General features: G+C 44.4%; 1 protein-coding gene across 4 annotated transcripts in view; it reads right to left on the bottom strand.

Moving 5' to 3' along the window:
• Window positions 1-4718: 4718 nt before the first annotated feature.
• SEPT6 (septin 6) overlaps window positions 4719-21224 on the bottom strand; it is a 74892-nt gene continuing 58386 nt past the window's right edge. For 2 of the 4 annotated variants that reach the window (XM_023758400.1, XM_006082171.3), the window contains exons 8-10: window positions 19805-19937; window positions 16447-16637; window positions 7584-8538 (exon numbers count right to left, since the gene is read on the bottom strand). In XM_023758400.1, coding sequence (XP_023614168.1) covers window positions 8514-8538; window positions 16447-16637; window positions 19805-19937 — 349 coding nt within the window. In that variant the 3' untranslated portion in view covers window positions 7584-8513. Of the gene's footprint in view, window positions 5782-7583; window positions 8539-8562; window positions 9760-16446; window positions 16638-19804; window positions 19938-21224 lie in introns of those variants that run through there. The other 2 variants (XM_006082168.3, XM_023758394.1) reach the window with 2 other exon arrangements.

Raw genomic sequence — 21224 nt, 5'->3', positions numbered from 1 at the left:
CTAACTTCCAAATCCCGTGACCAAATATCGCGCGATGTACATTTCCCCCTTCTATGACGACTACGGGCCTTTGACGCACTACAGTGACTAGCGGAGGGAGGGGACTACGGGAAGTAAATTTTGGAAGATTCTCAGAGGTTCTGGAACATGTTTCCATTGAATCTCTGGAAGACGACCTCAGGTGATTGTTGGCTGCAATGACTCCTCTGACGCTTTCCCCTGAATTTCTGAGCAGCACGACAATGCGGTGTTCTTTGGGAGGGACTTAGGTTTGTAATGGATTTTACACCTTTTTTTTTTTAATGTCCGCTCTCCGAGGTTCTTTTCTTTAGAGGATAGCTTGAAAAGCTATGTGCGTTATGTGTCGTTAGCTTTGCATTTTATTGTGAGAACATAGGCGAGATTAAATACTTGCAAAGAAAATCATCCACAATACCACTTCTCGTACATATTCCATTCCAATTGCTGACAAATAGAGACACCGTGCTTACACAGTTCTGATCATGATTGCAAGTAATTTTGCATTTTCTGTACCAATTTAAAATGTGAAAAATATTACAAAATACAAAAGCCCCCCCCCCCCCCCCCCCCGCAAGAGCCTTAAAAGCTGCACAGCAACAAATGGCAAAACCACTGTATAGCTGAACACTTCGCTCTAGCAGTGCTCCGGTCAGTTCCCTCAGTCCCTGTCTGCCAACCTGTGTTATTTAGGTAGTTCATCAATGAGTATCTGTCAACAGGAATTTACACAGCACTTGTGTGTTCAATACAGGGTGGGGCAAAGTAGGCTTACAGTTGTTTGTATGGAAAATAATACAATAATTAATCATAAGAAATAATAAACTGTGTTTCGAGTACAGCAAGCCTACTTTTGCCCCACACTGGCAGTAATAAAAGGAAAAAGAAACTGGGTTTTCTCTGTCATCCTAGAACTGATTACAGTCTTGGTGGGGAGAAATAGTCCTCTATGAAACTCAATGTCCCACTGGCAGCAGGTCCATTGGATGAGGTGGCTTTGACCCATTGCCCTGTTTCACATTTTAACGACACATTTTTCATTATATGACACATCTTATGTGTAGGGTGTATTGGATTGAGAAGAGAAGATAACATCACTTTTCACACCGTTTCATAATTATTTATTTCCATGTCTGTCTTGCCTATTTCCTAGTGAGTGTTTTGTCTTTGACTCTATAGCAGGCATTCATGTTGATTGAAGTAAAGGCATTCTTTGAACCACAAGATCAAAACACGATATGAAATAGGAAGCTTAGAGATCATAAATTAAAGTCATTGTAGTTTGAGTGAAAAAATTAAGGCTGGAGAGGTGAATGACTTGTTGAAGACTGTAGGGACTGTAGCAAAGCTGAGATCATAATCTGGGTCACTTGACTCCTCATCCAGTGCTTTTCCAGCCATTTGCCATTGCATTGCCCTGTTTTTAAAAAAATGTTTTTCTTCACATGTATCATCTTTTGAACTCTTTAAGAAAGTTTGACTGCCCCCTGCCCAGTGTCAGCTCCATGAGAACAAGGAACTCACCTGCCTTGCTTTTTGCACCTATGCCTGGCTACTGTGAGCACTCCATAGATATTTCTTGAGTTGAATGAATGAATGAATGAATGAGTAAAGGCTCTTTCCATTGTCCCAATCTTGTGAAATTCATTTTCTTGGAGTCTATATTTTAAGCTGATTTGTTATTTTACAGTTGGATTAATTTCAGCCTAAGTTGCCAACCTTCATCAGCAACAGCATTGTCATCAATACATATTGTTCCTAGAAAAAGATTTGAGAAAATAAAAGCTATATCCTCTTAGCTTTGATGAAAACATGTTCATCAGATAGGAACATATAATTGCAATCTGACTTTTGAACTTGGATTACAAAATGAAAGGCAATGAAACTGATGTTAGAGGCAGGCCATTTACTTTACAACAGCCATAACTGGACTCCATTTGAAATTCCCACTGTGGAATACAGTTTCATCTCTAGAAAGCGAAACAGAAATTTGCATGATTATCCATGACCTTAGTTTGATAGTAATCCTTCTGATCAAAAAATCCTCCAGCCAACCTATATCAGCCAATTCCCTTTTCACAAGCCACATATTTATCTGTTATCAGGAATTGAAACCCTAAGCTGAAGTAGATTATCTAAAAAATTGTTGAAGATAGGTGTAGCAAGGAATGATGATAAAGGCATCCATTGCAACCCTAAAACAATCCAGAAATTGGTAGTCATCCATCCTAGACACACACACACACACACACACACCCCACACTGACAGCTCTGAGCTTCTCTCGATGCCCTTTCCTATGGGGGATTCAGTGAGTGATCACAGGAGGAAAACTTGGAGACTGGTTAAGCACCCCCCATAAACTATCCCAGAAATCAGACCACCGAAAGTTCTTGACCAGAATAGTAGTCTGCACTGCAATATTCTCTTTGAGGAATGTTTACTAACAGATTAAAAGCAATAGCTAGGAGCTCCCACTGGTCACATCTTGGTAATCTGAGTACAAAAATTATTAAGGACAGTAAGGAACCATTGAAACAATAGGAAACTATGTCAACAATGACACTAAGTTGACAAATAACAAAGGGAAAGGGAGGGGCCTTGCTTACAATAGAATATCATAAATTTTTATAGTTGTTGAGCCCTGAGTATGGACTTTCTAAAGCTCAAGCCAAATAAGCTAAGAGGTAGTGGAGGACTTGGAGGGATACTGATGGAAGGTAGGTCTAGGTGGCAAAACCTCTGTGACGTACTATTGCTCAAATGCACAACTCTTTGAAAGGGTACCCACATTTTAAAAGAATGGCCTTGCAAGAAAGCTGTCCTTTTAGTAAGAGATGAATCTCTTGAAGTGGGGGCATTTCAGACAGGAGAGAACACTGCTTAACCTCAGTGCTTAAACAGGAGCCCTGGTTGCTTGGTGTTTTTGAGGGCATTAGAGGCACAGTCCTCTATCTAGAAGTAGTTGGGGTTCTCACCTGCTCAGTACCCCAGGAGCAGGAGCTCATCAACACAGCAAGCCCCTGCCTCCCACCTATGCTCTAGCAAAACTGTGTGCAAATTTTAGTTAATTACTCCCCACTCAACTTGCATTAAAACTTCAGCCATTTGTCTTCATTTCTGATTTATTTTGACCAGCCAGTCGCTTCTAACACCTTTAGTCTGATGATGCATCAACAAGCACTAAAATGGGTTACAGGTGGGGTAAGCATACTATGGCCTGCAGACCAAATCTGGTCCCACCGCCTGTATTTGTATGACCAGCATGCTAAGAATGCTTTTTACATTTTGTAATGGTTGAAAAGAATAAAAATAATAATTTATGACATGTGAAAATGAAATTCAGATGTGAATGTCAAATTTCAGTGTCTGTAAATGAAGTTTTATTGGCACACAGCCACACTCATCCTTTTACATACATATTATCTATGACTGCTTTTGTGCCATAGTAACAGTTGAATAGTTGCAGAGACCATCTGGCCTGCAAAGCCTAAAACATTTATCAGCTGGCCTTTTAAAGAAAAAGTTTGCTGACCCGTGGCCTAGAGTAATGATTCTCAATATGGGGCTATTTTGTCCTCCAGGAGACACTTGGCATTGATAGGAGACATTTTTGGTTGTCATAATTGGGAGTGGGGTAGGGTGCTACTGACATCTAGTGGGTAGGGATGCTGTTAAACATGCTACAGTGAACAGGTCCCTACAGCAAAGAATCATCTGTCCTCAAATGTCAGTAGTGCTGAGGTTTAGAAAGGGTGGATTAGAGGGACCCAAGATACTTCTAGCAAAGGGGAAACTCCATCCTTTAATAAAGGGTACCGTTTATGGTCACCTGGGTCTTTAATTTACATGAGTTCATGTAGCCTTCATGATCATCCTGCAATGGAGTTGCTGATAGTCTCCTTTTGCAGGGAAGTTTTTAACACAATTTTCCCATAGCGCACACGCTAGCAAGGCTGTCTGGCTGCAGAGCCTGTATTTTTCCACACCTCAATGCCTGCAGCTACTCAGTGACGTCAGAAGCTAGTGTTGTCTCACTCGGCTGCCCTCTAGTGTGCAAACTATGCAGACGCAGGCCAGTGTCGCTTCCTTCAGGCCTGGGCACCAAGAGGATATGGACCACTCTCCTGACCCCAGTATCTGGCCATCCAGGATATGGAGCCAGGGAAAGGAAACCCCACACTTCAAGCATTTATGAAAACTGACCACGCTCCCTCTTGCCCACTTTAATGCTAGGAGTGGGGACTGAGGACAGGAGCTTTCCCTCCCTGGTGGATCCAAGACACAAAATACTGCTTGCTATCTTTTGAGTCATAAAGAACAGCCATATGCATGAATTTTTGGGATGCTCACATCACAGGATTAAATAAGAGAATCTTGTTTTGTAGGATCTGGCACTCCACTTCCTCCCTCTGTTATCCTAGATGATAAGGAGCTCAAGGGGTCAGATAAATATATGCTAATAAAGGAAAAGTAGAGGACTTCCTGTCTACCCCATCCCACCCCACTGTGGGAATTTCAAGCTCAAATAGAGGAAGGAGGGGGCACAGCAGCCCACCTAGGAAGGTTGCATATGGGCTTATGGTGCCTCCCTGAGCCCTTCAAATCATCCACTTGGAAGGCAGCCACCCATTCCTAAGGCAAACCATGATGGGTCGAATCATCTAATGGTTTAATATCAGATCACACAGCCATTGCGCATTTCTTTGAATTTTATTGAAAATTGACATGGACATTAGAAAGGTATCAAGCTAAACAGTGCTGGTTTGGGGATGTTTCTCCTGGCGAATGAAAGCCCCAGAGGGGCAGTGAAGGTCACACCGTTGAGCAAAAAGAACAAAGGAAAAGAAAGGAAAAACAAACACAGATTCTGGAAAACATGCAAAGAGGCTCTCTCAAGAGACACCGGACAGTGGGATGGTGATGGTTGTAGGGATATATGGAAAGGAGCACACTTACATGGTATTTTGATGCAAGTTAAACCAACAAATTCAAGGCAGATTTATCAACATCAAAGCTCTCCAGCCAGATCCCAGGTTGAGCAGAAACCTCTCAGAACCCCAACTAGCCTTGGAAGGTTGAATAAATGAATTTTGCTCTCACTAAGCTTAAACCCCCTCCCATCTTTCCTTTCTCAACCGGTCAGTTAAATCCATGCTAATAAAGGAAAAGTAGAGGACTCTTCCTCTACTTTTGAGTGTTAGTGGGTCCATTTCCCCCTTGGTGGGGGTCTGCAGAAGGTCTGGGAATGCTGAAGAAGATACAAATGTCACTTGACTTTCTCTTCCATTCAGAAATGTTTACTAGTGGCTGTGGACAGTCAACCCACTGAACCGGAGAATTCGTGTTTAAAAAGAAAAACAAGAAACTCAAACGAAAACTTGTGAACAGTGCTTCCACACCCACAGCTGAGGTCTCCTGCCCCAGTCACTTACACTTGGGTGAGTCATCCTGCAGTTGTCTCTCTGAGGTTACACTTGGTCCATTCTCCAGCTCTGGCGGTTCTTTTCCTGCCTTGTTAGGCTAGGACAAGACACTTTCGTTTAAAATACCATGTAAGTCAGGAGAGAGCTTCTTGCCTGGACACAGGGACACATGAACACTTGCTGAGTGTGTATTGTGTGTGTGTATGTTTGCGCACGCGCATGGAGGGAGAGGGAGTTGGTTGGTTTCGGGTTTGAGACAATGTGGAACCCTAACTCTTCTATAATGGCAGTCTTCTCCTTTAGACTTAGTGCAGCTGCTGAAGACAAGATTAAAAAAAGCTGGAGAGGGAGAGAGAAAGAGAAAGAAAACATGAAATTAGCCAAAGAAAAAGGCTATTCAAAGTAAGACAAGGCGAGGGGCGGGGGCAGTGTGAGGTAGAACAGATTATACTTGCAGAAGACAGGTTAGAAATAGGGTCACTGACGGACCATCACCACCCGGAAATCTGCTGACAAGGCTTTAAGAACAACACACACCAGTTTAAAGCTTCTTGTTTTAATTAAAAAACAAGCACATATTAACAGCCACATGGGAATACCATATGAGTAAAACAGGAAACAAAAACAAAAGTGATCTGCACTGCAGCTAGGAAAAGCAAACTTCTTGGCTTAAGAAATGAGGTGTGTGCGTGTATGCGTGTGTGCACACGCACACATGGGGATTTTTCAGGAGAGCCATTCCATTCCAGAATGGAAAAATAAAAGCACAGACCATTTTTAATGACTGGTTTTGTATTACCAGAAGTAAACAGAGTAGTTAGGGTATTTTTAAAAAACAGCAACAGCCTGGCTGGTGTGGCTCAGTGGTTGAGCATTGACCTATGAACCAGGCGGTCACAGTTCGATTCCTGGTCAGGGCACATGCCTGGGTTGCTGGCGTGATTCAATTGTGCAGGAGGCAGCCGATCAATGATTCTCTCTCATCATTGATGTTTCTGTCTCTCTTTTCCTCTCCCTTCCTCTCTAAAATAAAAATATATATATTTTAAAAGTAATAAAAAAAAAAACAAAAAACAGCAACACTTTTACTAATTAGAAAGCTTTTTCACTGAAGGGGAAAAAACCTTTCTGTCTTACAGTGAGAAAATTACCATTAATCAATGTCACCCCAATCAATGCCATAAAATAAAAAAAGAAAGAAAACTATCCAATAAAATACAATTTTAATTCTTTTCAAAGTGTTAATCGACTTCCTAAAGGCTTTATGATCACTCACAGGTTAGATTTTCGTTTACTAAACTTTCTTGATTATGAGCATCATCTAGGGCACCAGTTAAACATATGCGTGCCTAGGCCCCATTCCAGACTTCCAGGAAAGCTGACCAGCTAACAGGTGCTGGTGACCCCTTCTGCCAGCAGAAGCACTCCCTTCAGGAGTTGCTCTGGGGTCTTCAGCTTTGCCTGCCCCTACCTATCCATCCTTGAATATTTTTCTATGGGGAAAAAATCTCAAAGGCCCTCTAGGAGCAACTATGCAGTTTCTCTGAGCATCAAAAGACCTGATCTCAGCCCTAGCTGGTTGGGCTCAGTGGATAGAGCCATTGGCCTGCAGACTGAACGATCCCACGTTTGATTCCAGTCAAGGGCACACGCCTGGATTTCGGGCTCGGTCCCAGGTGAGGGATGGGGGCGTGTAGGAGGCAGCCGATCAATGTTTTTCTCTCATCATTGATGTTTCTATCTCTCCCTTCCTCTCTCAAATCAATAAAAATACCTTTTTTTAAAAAAAGACCTCGTCTCCAGGAACATGAACAGATTGAAGCCCTTTGTGAAATGGATCTGGAGTCAGGAGACACTGAGTTTGGCCTGGCTCTACCAAGAAACAGCACTGGGACCTCTGGCAGGTCCATTCACTTCTATGGGTCTCAGTTCTCTTAAGAAAAAAGTGGGGCCCGACCGGCGTGGCTCAGTGGTTGAGCATCAACCTATGAACCAGGAGGTCGTGGTTCCATTGCTGGTCAGGGCACATGCCGGGTTGCAGGCTCGATCCCAGTAGGGAGCGTGCAGGAGGCAGCTGATCAATGATTCTCTCTCATCATTGATGTTTCTATCTCTCTCTCCCTCTCCCTTCCTCTCTGAAATCAATAAAAATGTATCTTTTTTAAAAAAGAAAAAAGTGGGTCATGTCTGTCTTGTGGACCAAAATTTCTCCCTTAATACGAAATTCCTGCCTAGGCTCTGAAGGTCTTTCAGGCTGTATGGCTCTAAAACTTTTGAAGTTTTCAGAGCTCTTCCAGCCTCAAGTAAACAAATGCAAATGAGGAGGCTCTATTTGTGACAAAAATAATTACCCAGAGGGGATGGAAGCCAGTTGGTTGTTTTAAGTTTGGGATTTGTGCAGAAGCATCTGTGAAACTGGACTGGAAACATCAAAGCTGCAAATAAGCCTTTCTCCAGAGGGCTTGACAGCCCTAACTTAGCATCTCTCTGAGCTACTGGCTGAGTATCCAAGTTCTTTTTTTTTCAAACTGCTAAGCATAGTGTCTCCTAAAATGCTCCATGAGACTTGGATTTTTCAAGAAACTAGCTTAAGCTTTGGCAGCAACCCCTTCCTTTTTTGCCTGTGGCCACTAACAAATCAGTGACTCACCAAACAATACGTATCAAAGCTGTACTCTTGCTTAACCAACAAGAAAAGGTAACGTGTGCATATGTTTGCTTTTCACCTTTTCTACTTTTCGCTTCCTCTTATCTATTATTGAAGAAAGAAACCCTCTTCCCATACTCAACTCTTCAAAAACGGCCTATTTGACATAGCCTTGATAGACTGTTTCCAAAGAAAGTAACAAAAAAAAATACCCTCAAAAAATTTTTTTTAAAAAATGAAGTCATGGTCAGTGCCAGTGACACTGGGAGGCAGAACTCAAAAAAAGAGGTGGTGCTTGAAGTGGAAGTACATGGTAGGGGCAGGGGACCCAGCTTCCTGGCACCGCGAAGGAAAGCTGTCAGTTAAAATAGGAACCTTGGCTTAAAAGGCTAAATGGAGTCCAGTCCAGCTGTAGCCGGGAATACTATTCAGTACACAGCCATAGATTACTGCAAAGGAAGGGCAGAGAAAGGGCGGGTTAGCCACAGAGTATTGCCAGCTCACCTCCAGCTCTCACTCTCGCCCTGGCTAAACACCAAAGGCCACTGTGCCTGACAGTGGAGCACTCTCTACTTTAAAGGGTTTCCCAAAGCCATGACCAGAATTAGGACTGGAATATTTATAAAATATCAAATCCTTAGACTGCAGGTAAAATTAGGGACCTTCTGAGGATTAACACTTCTTTTCTCTTCTCCAGCTGAAAGATCCACGTCTTCTCATTGTGGGGGGTACATGCAAAATACAGATTAAAACTCATCACATTCACCAAACAGACAGGAAGACTCATCAAAGCAAAACTGAAAACATTGATTCTTTGACCACTCAGTTTGACAGTTTATGACAAGGGTTATTATACCTGCCACTGGCCCTGCCGTTGGGGAATGGCGTGGAGCCCTAAAGGAGATTACAGAGGCGATGCCCAGAAACCTCAGAGTTCCTTAAGCCCATCATTCAAGACACTAGGCTGGCAATAATATGCAGGTTTATTTCCCCTTCTGCATCTGTGGGGTACTCGGAGTTATAGGGAGAGGACATTTATGCTGTTTTCTTCAGCAGTCATTTTCGGGGGCGGGGGTATGGGGAACTTGGTGTAAACTTATTCTGGATTTTTAACACAGCTTGAGTACAGTCACCTTGAGTGAATCAAAACTGGAAAGGGCTGGGAGGCCAAAAGGAAAAGGCATCAAAGGATCTCCTTCTGGAGCCCTCTGAGAAGGAACTGTGGCTGTGTTGGGAGGTGGCGGGTGCTCAGGGAAGCCCAATGACTAGGGGCCAAGGGGGAAAGCCTTGTTGACTGGTGCTTACCCAGTCACGGTGGATGCAAATACCTCGGGGAAGCGAGCAGCCATCAGAGTTCAAACAGGGAAACTGGCGGTGGAGAGTAGCAGATAGGACCCCTGAACAAGTTACACTCTGGCAAAGTTGGAGATGGGGAGTGGCTGGCTGGGAACACTAGGAGGGGAAGTGGGATGCACGATGCATCTCTAAACCACAGAACTGCTGGCTTCTTAACCAGAGGCCAGACACCATCCTCAGACTCTCAGGCTTCTATAAACTTTGGCAGGAAGAGAGGAGAGGGCACGGGTTGTGTGCCCCCGGTCGTGTTAGGGGTAAAGATAGGGAGGCCCAGCTCTGTTGTGCAGGAAAAGAGCATCTACAGGAAGCCCAAACTGAAAATGAAAAGAGAAGGTAGGTTAATGAATGGGTGGATTAATGTACCCCAAACAAAGGTTAGAAGAAAACTGTTTGTCATGATGACTAGTAGACAAATTAGAATATATAGCTATGTTAGATGGTTTTAAGGTTCTATATTGCATTGGCTCCTGGGAACATGCTTTCTCACCCGTACACCCACACACACACACCTCTGAGTGGCAGCAGTAGTGGTATTAGCTAGCAAAATAATTACCAAGAGTCTCAAGAAGACGTTCTCTCTCTTCTTAATTACTAGGTCCTAACTAATGCCCCACACCCAGACACCTTGTGCAGGAATACCTTCAGCAAATGTCCAGGTGGCCGCAGGCCCCTGCATAGAGCACCAGGCTCTCAGCTATTAATTGCCTTGTCCCATAGGGAAAGCAGAGGAGGTTGAGGTTTCACCTCAGGTAGCCTTTGGATTAGTCCCAGTCAGCTAAGTGGTACCCTGGGACAAGAGCTGTTTGAGAAGTGTCTGGTTTAGACCACAGTTATCTGAAAAACTGAACTACGGAAATCCATTATTGGTTTGTGTTCACATAGCACTTTGACCTTTTTTTTTTTCATTTAAACTTCATCTTGTGATATAAACAGGGCAAGTAATATCCATCCCCATTTGACATATGAGGAGACTGGGACACAGGGAAATCAACTGTCTTGCCCAGATCACAAAGAAAAAGATGCAGCCAGAATCAGAGCCTGAAACCCTTGGCTGTTTAATCACACCACAGTGTCCCTGAGAATGCCTTGGCTGTGGATCTAAGCCCCTGTTTTTTATCTGAAGAATACATTTATTCCATTAAATAAAGACTATTAGATATTTGGGAGGGATAGTTAAAAGCATTTGCATACGTGAGTATGTACAGTCACTTCCTCAGAGTGAATACATCCAAACACCTCAACACCACACACACACACACACACACAGGAATAGCAATATACACCAAGAATTAGGAGTTCTACATTCTTAAATAGTTTTTTCAAATATTTTAAAAATTGATTTCAGGGAGGAAGGGAGAGGGAGATAGATAGAAACATCAATGATGAGAATTATTGATCGGCTGCCTCCTGCACGCCCCCAACTGGGGGTTGAGCCCACAACCCAAGCATGTGTCTTGAATGGTAACTGAACTATGACCTCCTGGTTCATAGGTCGATGCTCAAACACTGAGCCACGCTGGCCGGGCAGGAGTTCTACATTCTTGTTCCAGTTCTGCCACTAACTCACTGTGTGATCCTTGGTCAAGTCTATTAAATTCCCTGCTCCTCCATGTACTCATTTTGTCAACGGAAGATTATTCCTTCTGTACCTCACATGACTGTTGTAAGGCGATAATGAGATATCATGTGGAAAAGCACTTTGAAAAGTATTAGAATGTTATACGAATGCTCCTTTCTTATTTTATCCTTTGCCTAATTCCTAGGGGAAGGGAAACCTAAACTACGCAGCAACAGCCTATTTTCTGCTTCACAGGAAGGCTGACATATTTTGATACACGTACACTCTTCCCTCTACTGTGTACCCCCAAGAGTCAAGGGCCAGTAACCATTCAGATATAGTATCACAACTGTGTACAGGTCACAGGAGTTATTTTCTATTACAGTTTCCGACTGTACCGTTTCCAGCTACAAGTAGTGCCTCAAGCAATTTCAAGATCAGTGAGGAACAGTAAGCCTCACTCAGTTAACGAGAGGTAGACTTGTGATCCACCCCATGAATGAGGGCTCTGGGGAGGGGACAGGCTGCCTTTGCTGCTTTCAGATCCCAGGGAGTCAAGACCTCTCTCCCCTATTTGGTTTGGAACTGCTTTTGTGGTCTTCTGGGGAGAAGCCTGCTAGAAAGAAACAACCTACTTGGGTTGAGGTTGGCTGTTCCCGCTGTTTGCTAAATTGCCTCTCACCTATAAAGTAAGGCTTTAATTATAGTTTTCCCAGAATTCATTTTAGTAATGGCCACTAATAATGGTTCACTCAGGGAAACCTGAACCAAACTGTGTTAAACCACATTAATTCAGTTCCATTAACTGAAAGCTAATTTACCAGAATACATATTTTCTACTCTCCACATTGACAATGAGGAACATAGAAGATACACGTGAACTGAGCTTCTACAGGTGTCAGACCCTTTGCAAGGCACTGGGACCACAGCAGAGGACAGACACTCTAGGACAGTGGTTCTCAACCTTGGCTGCACATTAGAATCACCTGGGAATCTTTTTAAAATCCTGATTTCTGGGCCTCATCCTCCGGAAATTCTGTTTCATTGTTACTAATGTTGTGGCCTCACCCCATAACAAAGAAACAGAATTTCCAGAGGATGAGGCCCAGAAATCAGGATTTTAAAAAGATTCCCAGGTGATTCTAATGTGCAGCCAAGGTTGAGAACCACTGCTCTAGGATGTGATAGTCTTCCTTAATGGAAACCTGCTGTTTAATTCCAGTCAACTAACAGGGGCTCTAAAGACTTGCCTTTAAGCCAGACAATAAATCTTTTCATTGTTCTTTTAGGGTTATTTCCTTTGGCCCAATTTCATGGGGCTTATGTTTCAAAAGCCTCTATGGACTTCCTCTTTGGAACTTGCTTGAAAATAGAGATGTTTTGCCAGCTGCTCAAAGTTCCCAGTGCAATAGCTGTAGCACTATTTGGTGATGAATGCGCTGGCTCTCCATTTAAATCATAAACTGGTTTGGCTCAGTGGATAGAGCGTTGGCCTGAGGACTGAAGGGTCCCAGGTTCAATTCTGATCAAGGGCACATGCCCGGGTTGCGGGCTCAATCCCCAGTGGGGGAGGGGGGGTGCAGGAGGCCGCCAATCAATGATTCTCTCTCATTGATGTTTCTATCTCTTCCTCTCCCTTCCTCTCTGAAATCAATAAAAAATATTTTTTAAAAATCATAAACTACATTGCTGAGTGGGGAGAAGCCCTCTCAATATTTTATATTCCCTCCCTGATTCAAACAAACCAAATGTAAAGGCATTTATGAGACAACTGGGGTATTTTGAACACGGACTAGGAATTTTATGTTAATGATTTGTTCATTTTGTAGGTATGTTAATAGTGACATTGTGGTTATGATGTTTCTTTTTTAAAGAGTCATTATCTCTTCAAGATACATGCTAATGTATTTGCAGATGAAATAATGTGGGTTTTGTTTTATAATAATTCAGCAGGTTTGGGATAATGAAACAGGATTGGCCCTGTGTTGACAGTTGTTTGGGGGCCAGGTTGTGGGTACCTGGGGCTGCACTGTGCTATCCTCCCTCTTCTTTTGTGCCTGTTTGAAAGTTTCTATGGTAAAGTTTAAAAATAGTAATGAGCTTAATATGGTTAAATTAACCATATTCATTTTCCCTCCCTACTACCTGAGTCTAGTACAGACAGAAGGTGCTTAATCATTGTTATAATCAACCTATAAATTACATGACGCCAGAGACTGCTTTATCCTTTTTTGTAGATACAGTCTGTAGCCCTCAGGAACCCATCTTATCAAAGGTAGGTGTTCGTGAAGCTGGTACTTGTAGAATTAAATGTAAGGAATTTTTCTATAGTATCTGATAGCGCTTCAGTTTCTTCACTTTCATTATGGTTTTGGGGGGTTACATAGCCAAAGGAAATTTGAGAATTTGAACCCTTTGGATAAAAAATAGACACCAGCCTGGCTGGTGTTGCTCAGTGGTTAAGCATTGACCTAGGAACCAGGAGGTCACGGTTTGATTCCCAGTCAGGGCACATACCTGGTTGTGGGCTCCATCCCCATTGTGGGGCATGCAGGAGGCAGCTGATCAACGATTCTCTCTCCCTCTCCCTTCCTCTCTGAAGTATATATAAAATAGCCACCAGAGGGAAACAGAGAAGCAAGTTTCCGTTTGTTTGGAACATTCCCAACCTGGAGTCAATGCCACTGTGACAATTGCAGGACAGGGCTGCTGAACCCAGCAGTTTCCCTCCTCACTACAGCCTAGTTAATTTTGAAACTAATCATTAAGGCTTTTTAAGAAAAAAATGGCCAAAACTGAACCTCAAATATTAACCCACTTATGCTACCCAGCTGTTCTGGCAGCAGAAGTCTGAAAATACCTGGCTTTTAATCAGGCAGGCAAGCACTGCACATGTACACTTGAAACCACACCAGACTACTTAATATTCTAACTCACAAGAGGAAACCAGCTAGGACAATGAAGCAGCTTCTTTTATGATGCGATATGTGTTTTGGGGGGGTGGGATTTGGGGAGATGTGTTCTAGGAGCCACTGCCAGTTCTATTTAGAGTTAATAAAGCTTACCAGGACCCTGGGTCTCATGCAGCATGCAGCACACAGCAGAGTTAACTGTAAAATAGTTAAGAGCTGATGAAGATGGAGTGAGCTTGAAGGAGAAATCAAATATTATGAGTTCACACCAATAATGAAGAGTTAGAGGTCAAAGGAGGTTAGGAGGAGTAGGAGGGGAGGGTGGGAAGGGGGTTGGTACTCTTTCTTAACCTCTTTAAGGGCAGCCAATGGAAATTTTAAATATGTGACTCTGTTATATTAAATCACCATCTCTCCAGAAGAAATGCTTATCATCATCACTTCTACCCTCATACCCCACTACCGCCATCATCACTATGGACCATAGGGACACAGGTGTCATGATGGGTCTTCCAGGAGTTAGCTGACTGTAAGGAATTATATAAGAAGCCCAGGCCTGTGGCCACCTACACATCTGGAAGAAAGAGGACAGTCTATTTGTTCAGGTTTCCACTCACTCAGAATAGTAAAAGGGTACCTCCACCAACCCCAAATATTTCTACAGACTGTAGAGAGGGTCTTCTGCCTGGAGTTGGGGGGATGTCAAGTAATTTGAGGCAACTTGGGGGAAACCTGGTCTGGAATAAACTTCTACTAACACCGGAATAGAGACTATTTAGAGCTTAGTGTCTGTCAGTGGGGTCCAAACAAATGAATCTTCTAATTCCTACAAGCAGGCTGTGCAACTACCCCAGGGATCAAGTTAACAAATACCACAGGGCTATGAAGGCAGCAGGTTAGAGCTGGAAGACAAATTTAGACCTTTCTGATCTTAAAAATAGGAATCCATGCCTGCGGGTGCAACTGACATACCGTGACTGATCAGTTAATATGCAGTGTTTCCAAAGAGGCTTCTTTTCTGGCTAGTTGAACTTTATCCATTAAGTAATACCAGAAAGAGTTCATTAGTCAGTGAATTTGACATGCAGTGTTATGGTTCACTAATAAAAATCTTTAGACTAATTGGTGAAAATGTTCAAATTATATTAAGAATAATGAATAATCAAACTGGAAAGCTGAGTGTCTTCAAATATATTTTAATACTGTACAAAAATTAGTTTTATTCCTAAGTGATGAGCCAGGCACCGAGGAAAGGAAGATGTTTCCTCCTGGCAAATATCCAATAGTTGAGCCCTGGCCAATGTGGCTCAGTTGGTTGGAGCATCGTCCTGTGTACCAAAAGGGTTGCAGGTTCGATTCCCAGTCAGGGCACATACCCAAGTTGTGGGTTCATTTTCTGGCCCGGGCATGTACAAGAGGCAACTGATTGATGTTTCTCCCTCACATCTATGTTTCTCTCTCCCTCTCCCTTCCTCTCACTCTAAAGAAAATCAATAAAATTATATTTTGTAAAAAAAAAATCCAATAGTTGGACCAGGAACAAGTGGCTAAGAACAGAGGGCAACGACCATGGACATCTTTCAGATCCTCAGGTCTCTTTAATAAGGACATTGCCTAACCAGGGGTTCCCTAGTCACACTGCACAAACAACTTCAGAGCCCAAGGGACCACTGGGGTTTTTCCTGCTGTTGTATAGGTCCTGTCAGAAATGCTTTTCTCTTCTCTGGTTCTGGGATGAGGAATGGGTTGGGTCAGGACAATTGGCCCACATGGTAACCAAGAGCCCATGCTATCCTGCCTTACCAAATACCAGGGGAGAGAGAGAGATTGTAAAATCATTCCCCAGGTTGAGGATGGGGCACCTAGAATATACTAACGTCTAAAGGCTCCCCACCAAGTTCTTAGTTGTGCCCCAGGCCAGGAACAGCTAAGCAGTCAACAGGATGGACAGCAAAGGGGTGAGAAATCAGAACTGGGCTACAGCCTTCAGCCACAGCAGTTAAACTCTGCTGGCTGCAGCTAGTGAGAACTGAGGCAGAGAGAGGGTTGGCCTGCAGGCACGGAGCGTTCACCTCAGGTATGGGACGAGCGAGTGAGCGAGCATGCCTGGGAGCCCAATTGGTTCCAACCTCTCAGACTCTCTCTCCCACTACCCTCTATCTGCCCTCCTTTTTGTTTATCTCTTTCTTACAACTTTGCAGTGTTTATTGTTTCCACCCTTCTTCTTTCTACTCTCTCACATTCCTTTTGCTTTTCCTCTCTTTTCCTTCCCTCTCCTCCTACCTGACTTTGCAGGACATTCCTAAGAAGGCCAAACAGAGGGGGCTGGGCTTCTGGGACCTACCCTCAATTGCCCAAATTCAGGAAATCCGAAAATTGTGTGGGAACACGGAGACCAGTTATAGGCACCCAAACTGGTCTGACAGCCCACAGCTCACCTCTCTGCTCCCCATCCTTCAGACCCCTCAGCCTCCAGGTCCTGCCCTGAGGAGCAGAGAGAAGCCACCGCCCCAGAGCAACCTCCCACTTACTTTTTCTTCTCTTTGTCCCTTTTCAGAGTCTGTGAGCCTCCAGCCTGGGAGCCCTGGGACTGGAGCAGCTCGGCTGCCGACTTTCTCTGTTTGAAAGCATTCACTTCATCATCCAGGGATTTCTTCTTATCCTCTAGCTTCTTCTTCTCATCCTGGTGTAGTTTCTTCAGACGGTCAAACTTCTCATGCAGCTGGCAAGAAAGCATAGGGAGTTTGGGGGGAGTCCCCTGTCAGCAGCTTCCAACTGAGCTGAGTCCAGGGCGACAGTGGACTGGCAGGGTTACAACCCTGCAGGAGCCCTGGACCTCAGGAGACATTTCTGCTAGAGACAGCTATGATGGCACCAAAGGTCTCCATGTTCTGGATAGTCCCCTTCCCCTGCCGTTTTACCTCCAAATTTCTGCTCCTGAATATGATCAGGGAACTGTGCATTCTGCTTAATCAAACATTTTATTTAAAAGAGTCACCACACATGGTTAGTAATAATAATCCTATCCTATATAATAAAAGCCTAATATGCTAAGTGTTCGACTGTCCGATCAGTCGCTATGACATGCACTGACCACCAGGGGGCAGACGCTCTGACCAGTAAGTTAGCTTGCTGCTGGGGTCCGGCCGATCGGGACTGGGTGAAATCGACATGCCTGGAGCCCTCCTGTGGTCCCTCCCCAGCCCAGTTGTGCACCGGTGGGGTCCCTCGGCCTGGCCTGCGCCCTCTCACAATCCAGAACCCCTTGGGGTATGTCGGAGAGCCGGTTTCAGCCCTATCCCCTCAGGCCAGGCTGAGGGACCCCACCAGTGATCCGTGCACTGGGCCTCTAGTATCAGTTATAATAGTATAACATTTATTGAGTGCTTATTGTAGGCCAGGCACTGACTTTTTTAAGCACTTTATATGTATTAACTCATTTAATCATCACAACATTCCTATGAGGTAAGTTCTGTTATTATTTGCATTTGATGTGGTGACAGAAGTTAAGAAATTTGCCCAACCAAGGTCCATCCATTCTATAGAGGATTATAGAGTGAGGTCTCCCAACATGTTAGGGGTCCTGCCGTTTTTTATCCCCTCCAGTCAGGGAGGATCACCATGGAGCACAGAGCAAACTGAAGCAATGCCAAAGCTGTTCAAAGGAAGTACTTGGCCCTAGCCAGTTTGGCTCAGTGGATAGAGCATTGGCCTGTGGACTGAAAGGTCCCGGGTTCGATTCCAGTCAAGGGCATGTACCTAGGTTGCAGGCTCAATCTCTGGCCCTGGTCAGGGCACTTGCGGGGAGGCAACCAATCGATGTGTCTCACATGGATGTTTCTCTCTCTCTCTCCCCCCCTCCCTTCTACTTTCTCTAAAAATAAATGGAAAAATATACTCAGGTGAGGATTAACCAAAAAAACAACAACAAAGGAAGTACTTGTTCTTGGACATGAAAGGAGATTTTTTAAAGTTTTATAGCATGGCATGAGTGTGGAGACCTCAGCCTTGACCAAGGAGAGGCTTAACTAGCCCTGAATAGAGCCAGAGACCAGTAAGAATATTCTGGCATGCTGTTGTGGTCAGTGGATCAAGAGGTAGAAGTGGGGCCCTGCCAGTGTGGCTCAGTAGTTGAGGTCAACCAGTGAACCAGGAGGTCATGGTTCGATTCCGGGTTAGGGCACATGCCTGCATTGCAGGCTCAATCCCTGGTAGGGGGCACGCAGGAGGCAGCTGATCAATGACTCTCTCTCATCATTGGTGTTTCTACCTCTCCCTTCCTCTCTGAAATCAATAAAACTATATATTGACAAAATAGGTAGAAGTGGTATGTGATACTACCCTGAATAGTAGAGCAGACCAAGCATAATTTCACTTTCTTTTGAGGATCCAGATGTTGGGATTCTGTAGCACTTGCAGCACACCATGAAGAAGGTATTTGGGACTGTCACTTGGTAAGGGATGGTGGGTGACAGATTCACAGGGTAAGCCAGCTTTTATTAGTCATTTGGGGTAGGGGGATAGAAGCTCTGCCAGTCAGTTGCTTTAACTTGGCTTTTGTCCATTGGCTTTTCATTCATTTCTCTTTGAGGTTCCCTTACCCCTCCTCCTAAAAGTACTGGGTGATATTTTTCTTTTGAAAAGTGAAATTGAAGTAAAGTCAACAGCCTTGTCCTGGGTTTTGGTGATAACCCTAGAGAGTCACAGCAGATTACAGGGAAAGATACTTGGGCAGTAATTAAGTGCTTCCCTTCATCATGGGCTCCGAGGCCCAGAGAGTGAAGCAGTTGTTAGTCACCAAAACTGTAGCTGAGGCCACTTTAATCAGGCAGCAGTGGGTGAATTGGGAGGGGGACCTGGAATACAAGGCAATAGTTGTAGGACCAACTGCACTCTATTAGGCACGGCTTCAGTAATGGAAACCCCAGGGGGACCATCAACCCTTAGTTTACAAACTCTCTAGATGCGCACAGATGTTTCTTTAATGCCACCATGAAATGGAACAGAATATCCAAATGACTCAGAAAGTGCCCAGCTGTTACTGTTTTAGGTTTCAACAAGGTACCCAGGATTGCCTGGGACCATCTTTCACCATGGCCGTCAGAGAGCAGTTGGGTTGGGCAGGACAGCCAAGAATCAGTTTGCACCTGACCTCAAGGGGCTATGTGAGGTCTTTTGTTGTTGTTAATCCTCACCCAAGGATATTTTTCCCTTTGATTTTTTTAGAGAGTGGAAGGGAGGGGGAAAGACAGAGAGAAACATTGATTTGAGAGAGAGACACATCGATTTGTTGTCTCCTGCACATGCCTGACCGGGGCGGGGATTGAGCCTGCAACCGAGGTATGTGCCCTTGATGGGAATCGAAACCGAGACCCTTCAGTCCACAGGCCAATGCTCTAACCACTGACCCAAACCAGCTAGGGCAAGGTCTTGACTCTGGAGCACTGCTGCGCAATAGAACTTTCTGTGGCAATAGAAATGTTCTCTATCTGTGCTGTCAAATACGATAGCCACTAGTCACATGAGACTGAGCATTTGAAATGTGGCTAAGGTGACTGAGGAAATGAGTTTTAAGCTTGTTTATTTTTAATTAATTTCAGTTTAAATAGCCACATGTGGCTAGTGGCTACCATATGGACAGTGCTGCTCTAGAGAACTAAGTAACACGGAATGAGACAACATCCTGGTCTTGGAGAATGAGGGATCAAGAAGACAAAGATCCCTCGCAGCTCCCTCTGTGCCAGCCGAGGCAAGGCTACAGATGCTGTGCCCCATTTCTTCCTGGAGGCTGAAAGGCTCTGGCTGGCTGTGCTCTCAGGGCAGAAGCTCTTGCCATGCCCAAGCTCAGCTTCCTTTCCCTTCCTGCCTAACACCGAGGCTCCCATTTACCTCTTTCTCTGCCTCTTTGAGTTCAGCTTCTTTCTCTTTGACTCTCTGGACGAACATCTGTCTCATCTCCTCTTCTTTTTTCTGGAGTTCCCCTAGGAACTCATTCCTTTTGGCCTCATACGTCTCCTGCAAACTGGGAACATAGGTTAATTCTCCTGCCTTTGGAATGGCTCCTATTGGATGGAAACTGACTCCAATGATCCTCCCTGGGTTCCCCCATCCTCCCCTCCCTGATTTGGGGAGAGGTGCAAACACAGAACCACAAAGCTGTGGGCAGCTGACTTGGCATGTGACAGCAGAATCACAGGGCAGCTTGAGGGTAATGGGGCAGTCCTGGTGAACTGGAGAGATATTTAGAACTGGGAGTCACTTAGAACATCTGCCTCTATACTCTCATTTTACAGGTGAGGAAACAGGCCCAGAGAGGTGAAGAGACTTGCTCAAGACCACACAGCTAGTTAGAGGTACAACTGGGACTGGAAGCTGGGTCTTTTGTCTTTCACTCTGGGGCCCTCCTATTCCACTTTGCTGGCAGGTCCTGGCTCTGAAACTGACCACATTAATGAACTATTGCAATACACACTTGATGAGACCCCAATACGTGCTAGACACGGGATTGAGTGACATGAATACTAGTCACTCAACATCTAGAGCCAACAGCCACAGTGCCTGCCATCAAAGAGCTTACAGTCTAGTGGGAGATGCCTGGGCTACGTCTCCCTGACCCCAGCCTGGGCTTAGTTTAAAAAAAATAGGAATTAGCCTGGTGAAAAAGAAGGAAGTGTGCTCTGAAGAGAGCGGCATGTGCAAAGGCACATGTGGAGAGAGACTGGCATACTCGGGGAGGCAGGCCTAGTTCCACATGGCTGGAGAATCTAGTGTGAGCTGTGGAGTGGTGGGATATGAAGTCCCTGAGTCTGGCAAGAGAGAGCAAGCGTTGGAGGCCATATTAGACTGGGACATTTATCTACACTGTAAGGTTTTAAGTCGGAGGACTGACTTGACCCAACTTGAAAATGAGAAAGAACACTCTGGCTGTTGCATAAAGGACAGACTTTCCAACAATCCAAGAAAGAAATGACAGGCTCTTAATGTTAAGAGTTGGTGAGGACGTGAGGGACCTGAAGGAACAATAAGGGAAGCAGAACTCCCAGGACTTGGGAGGACTCAAAATTTATTTCGGTTTTGGGCTCGGGCAACCAGGTGAATGGTGGTACTGTGAGCTGCGACAGGGAACACTGGAGAAGAAGTATGGTTAAGAGGGGAGAAGTTGACTTAAATTTTAGACAGCCCACGTTTCAAGTATGCCACCTATGGAACATCTGAGTGAAAACATCCAGTATGCAGTTAGCTCTATGGATTTGGAGCTCAAACATAGGATTTTAGCTTGGGATTCATCTATTTCTGGGTGGTAATTAGG

This window comes from Myotis lucifugus, unplaced genomic scaffold, assembly GCF_000147115.1.
Source record: "Myotis lucifugus unplaced genomic scaffold, Myoluc2.0 scaffold_2, whole genome shotgun sequence".
Taxonomy (NCBI): domain Eukaryota; kingdom Metazoa; phylum Chordata; class Mammalia; order Chiroptera; family Vespertilionidae; genus Myotis; species Myotis lucifugus.
The sequence above is the reverse complement of the archived record's forward strand: the minus strand, read 5'-3'. Positions and strand labels throughout refer to the sequence as shown.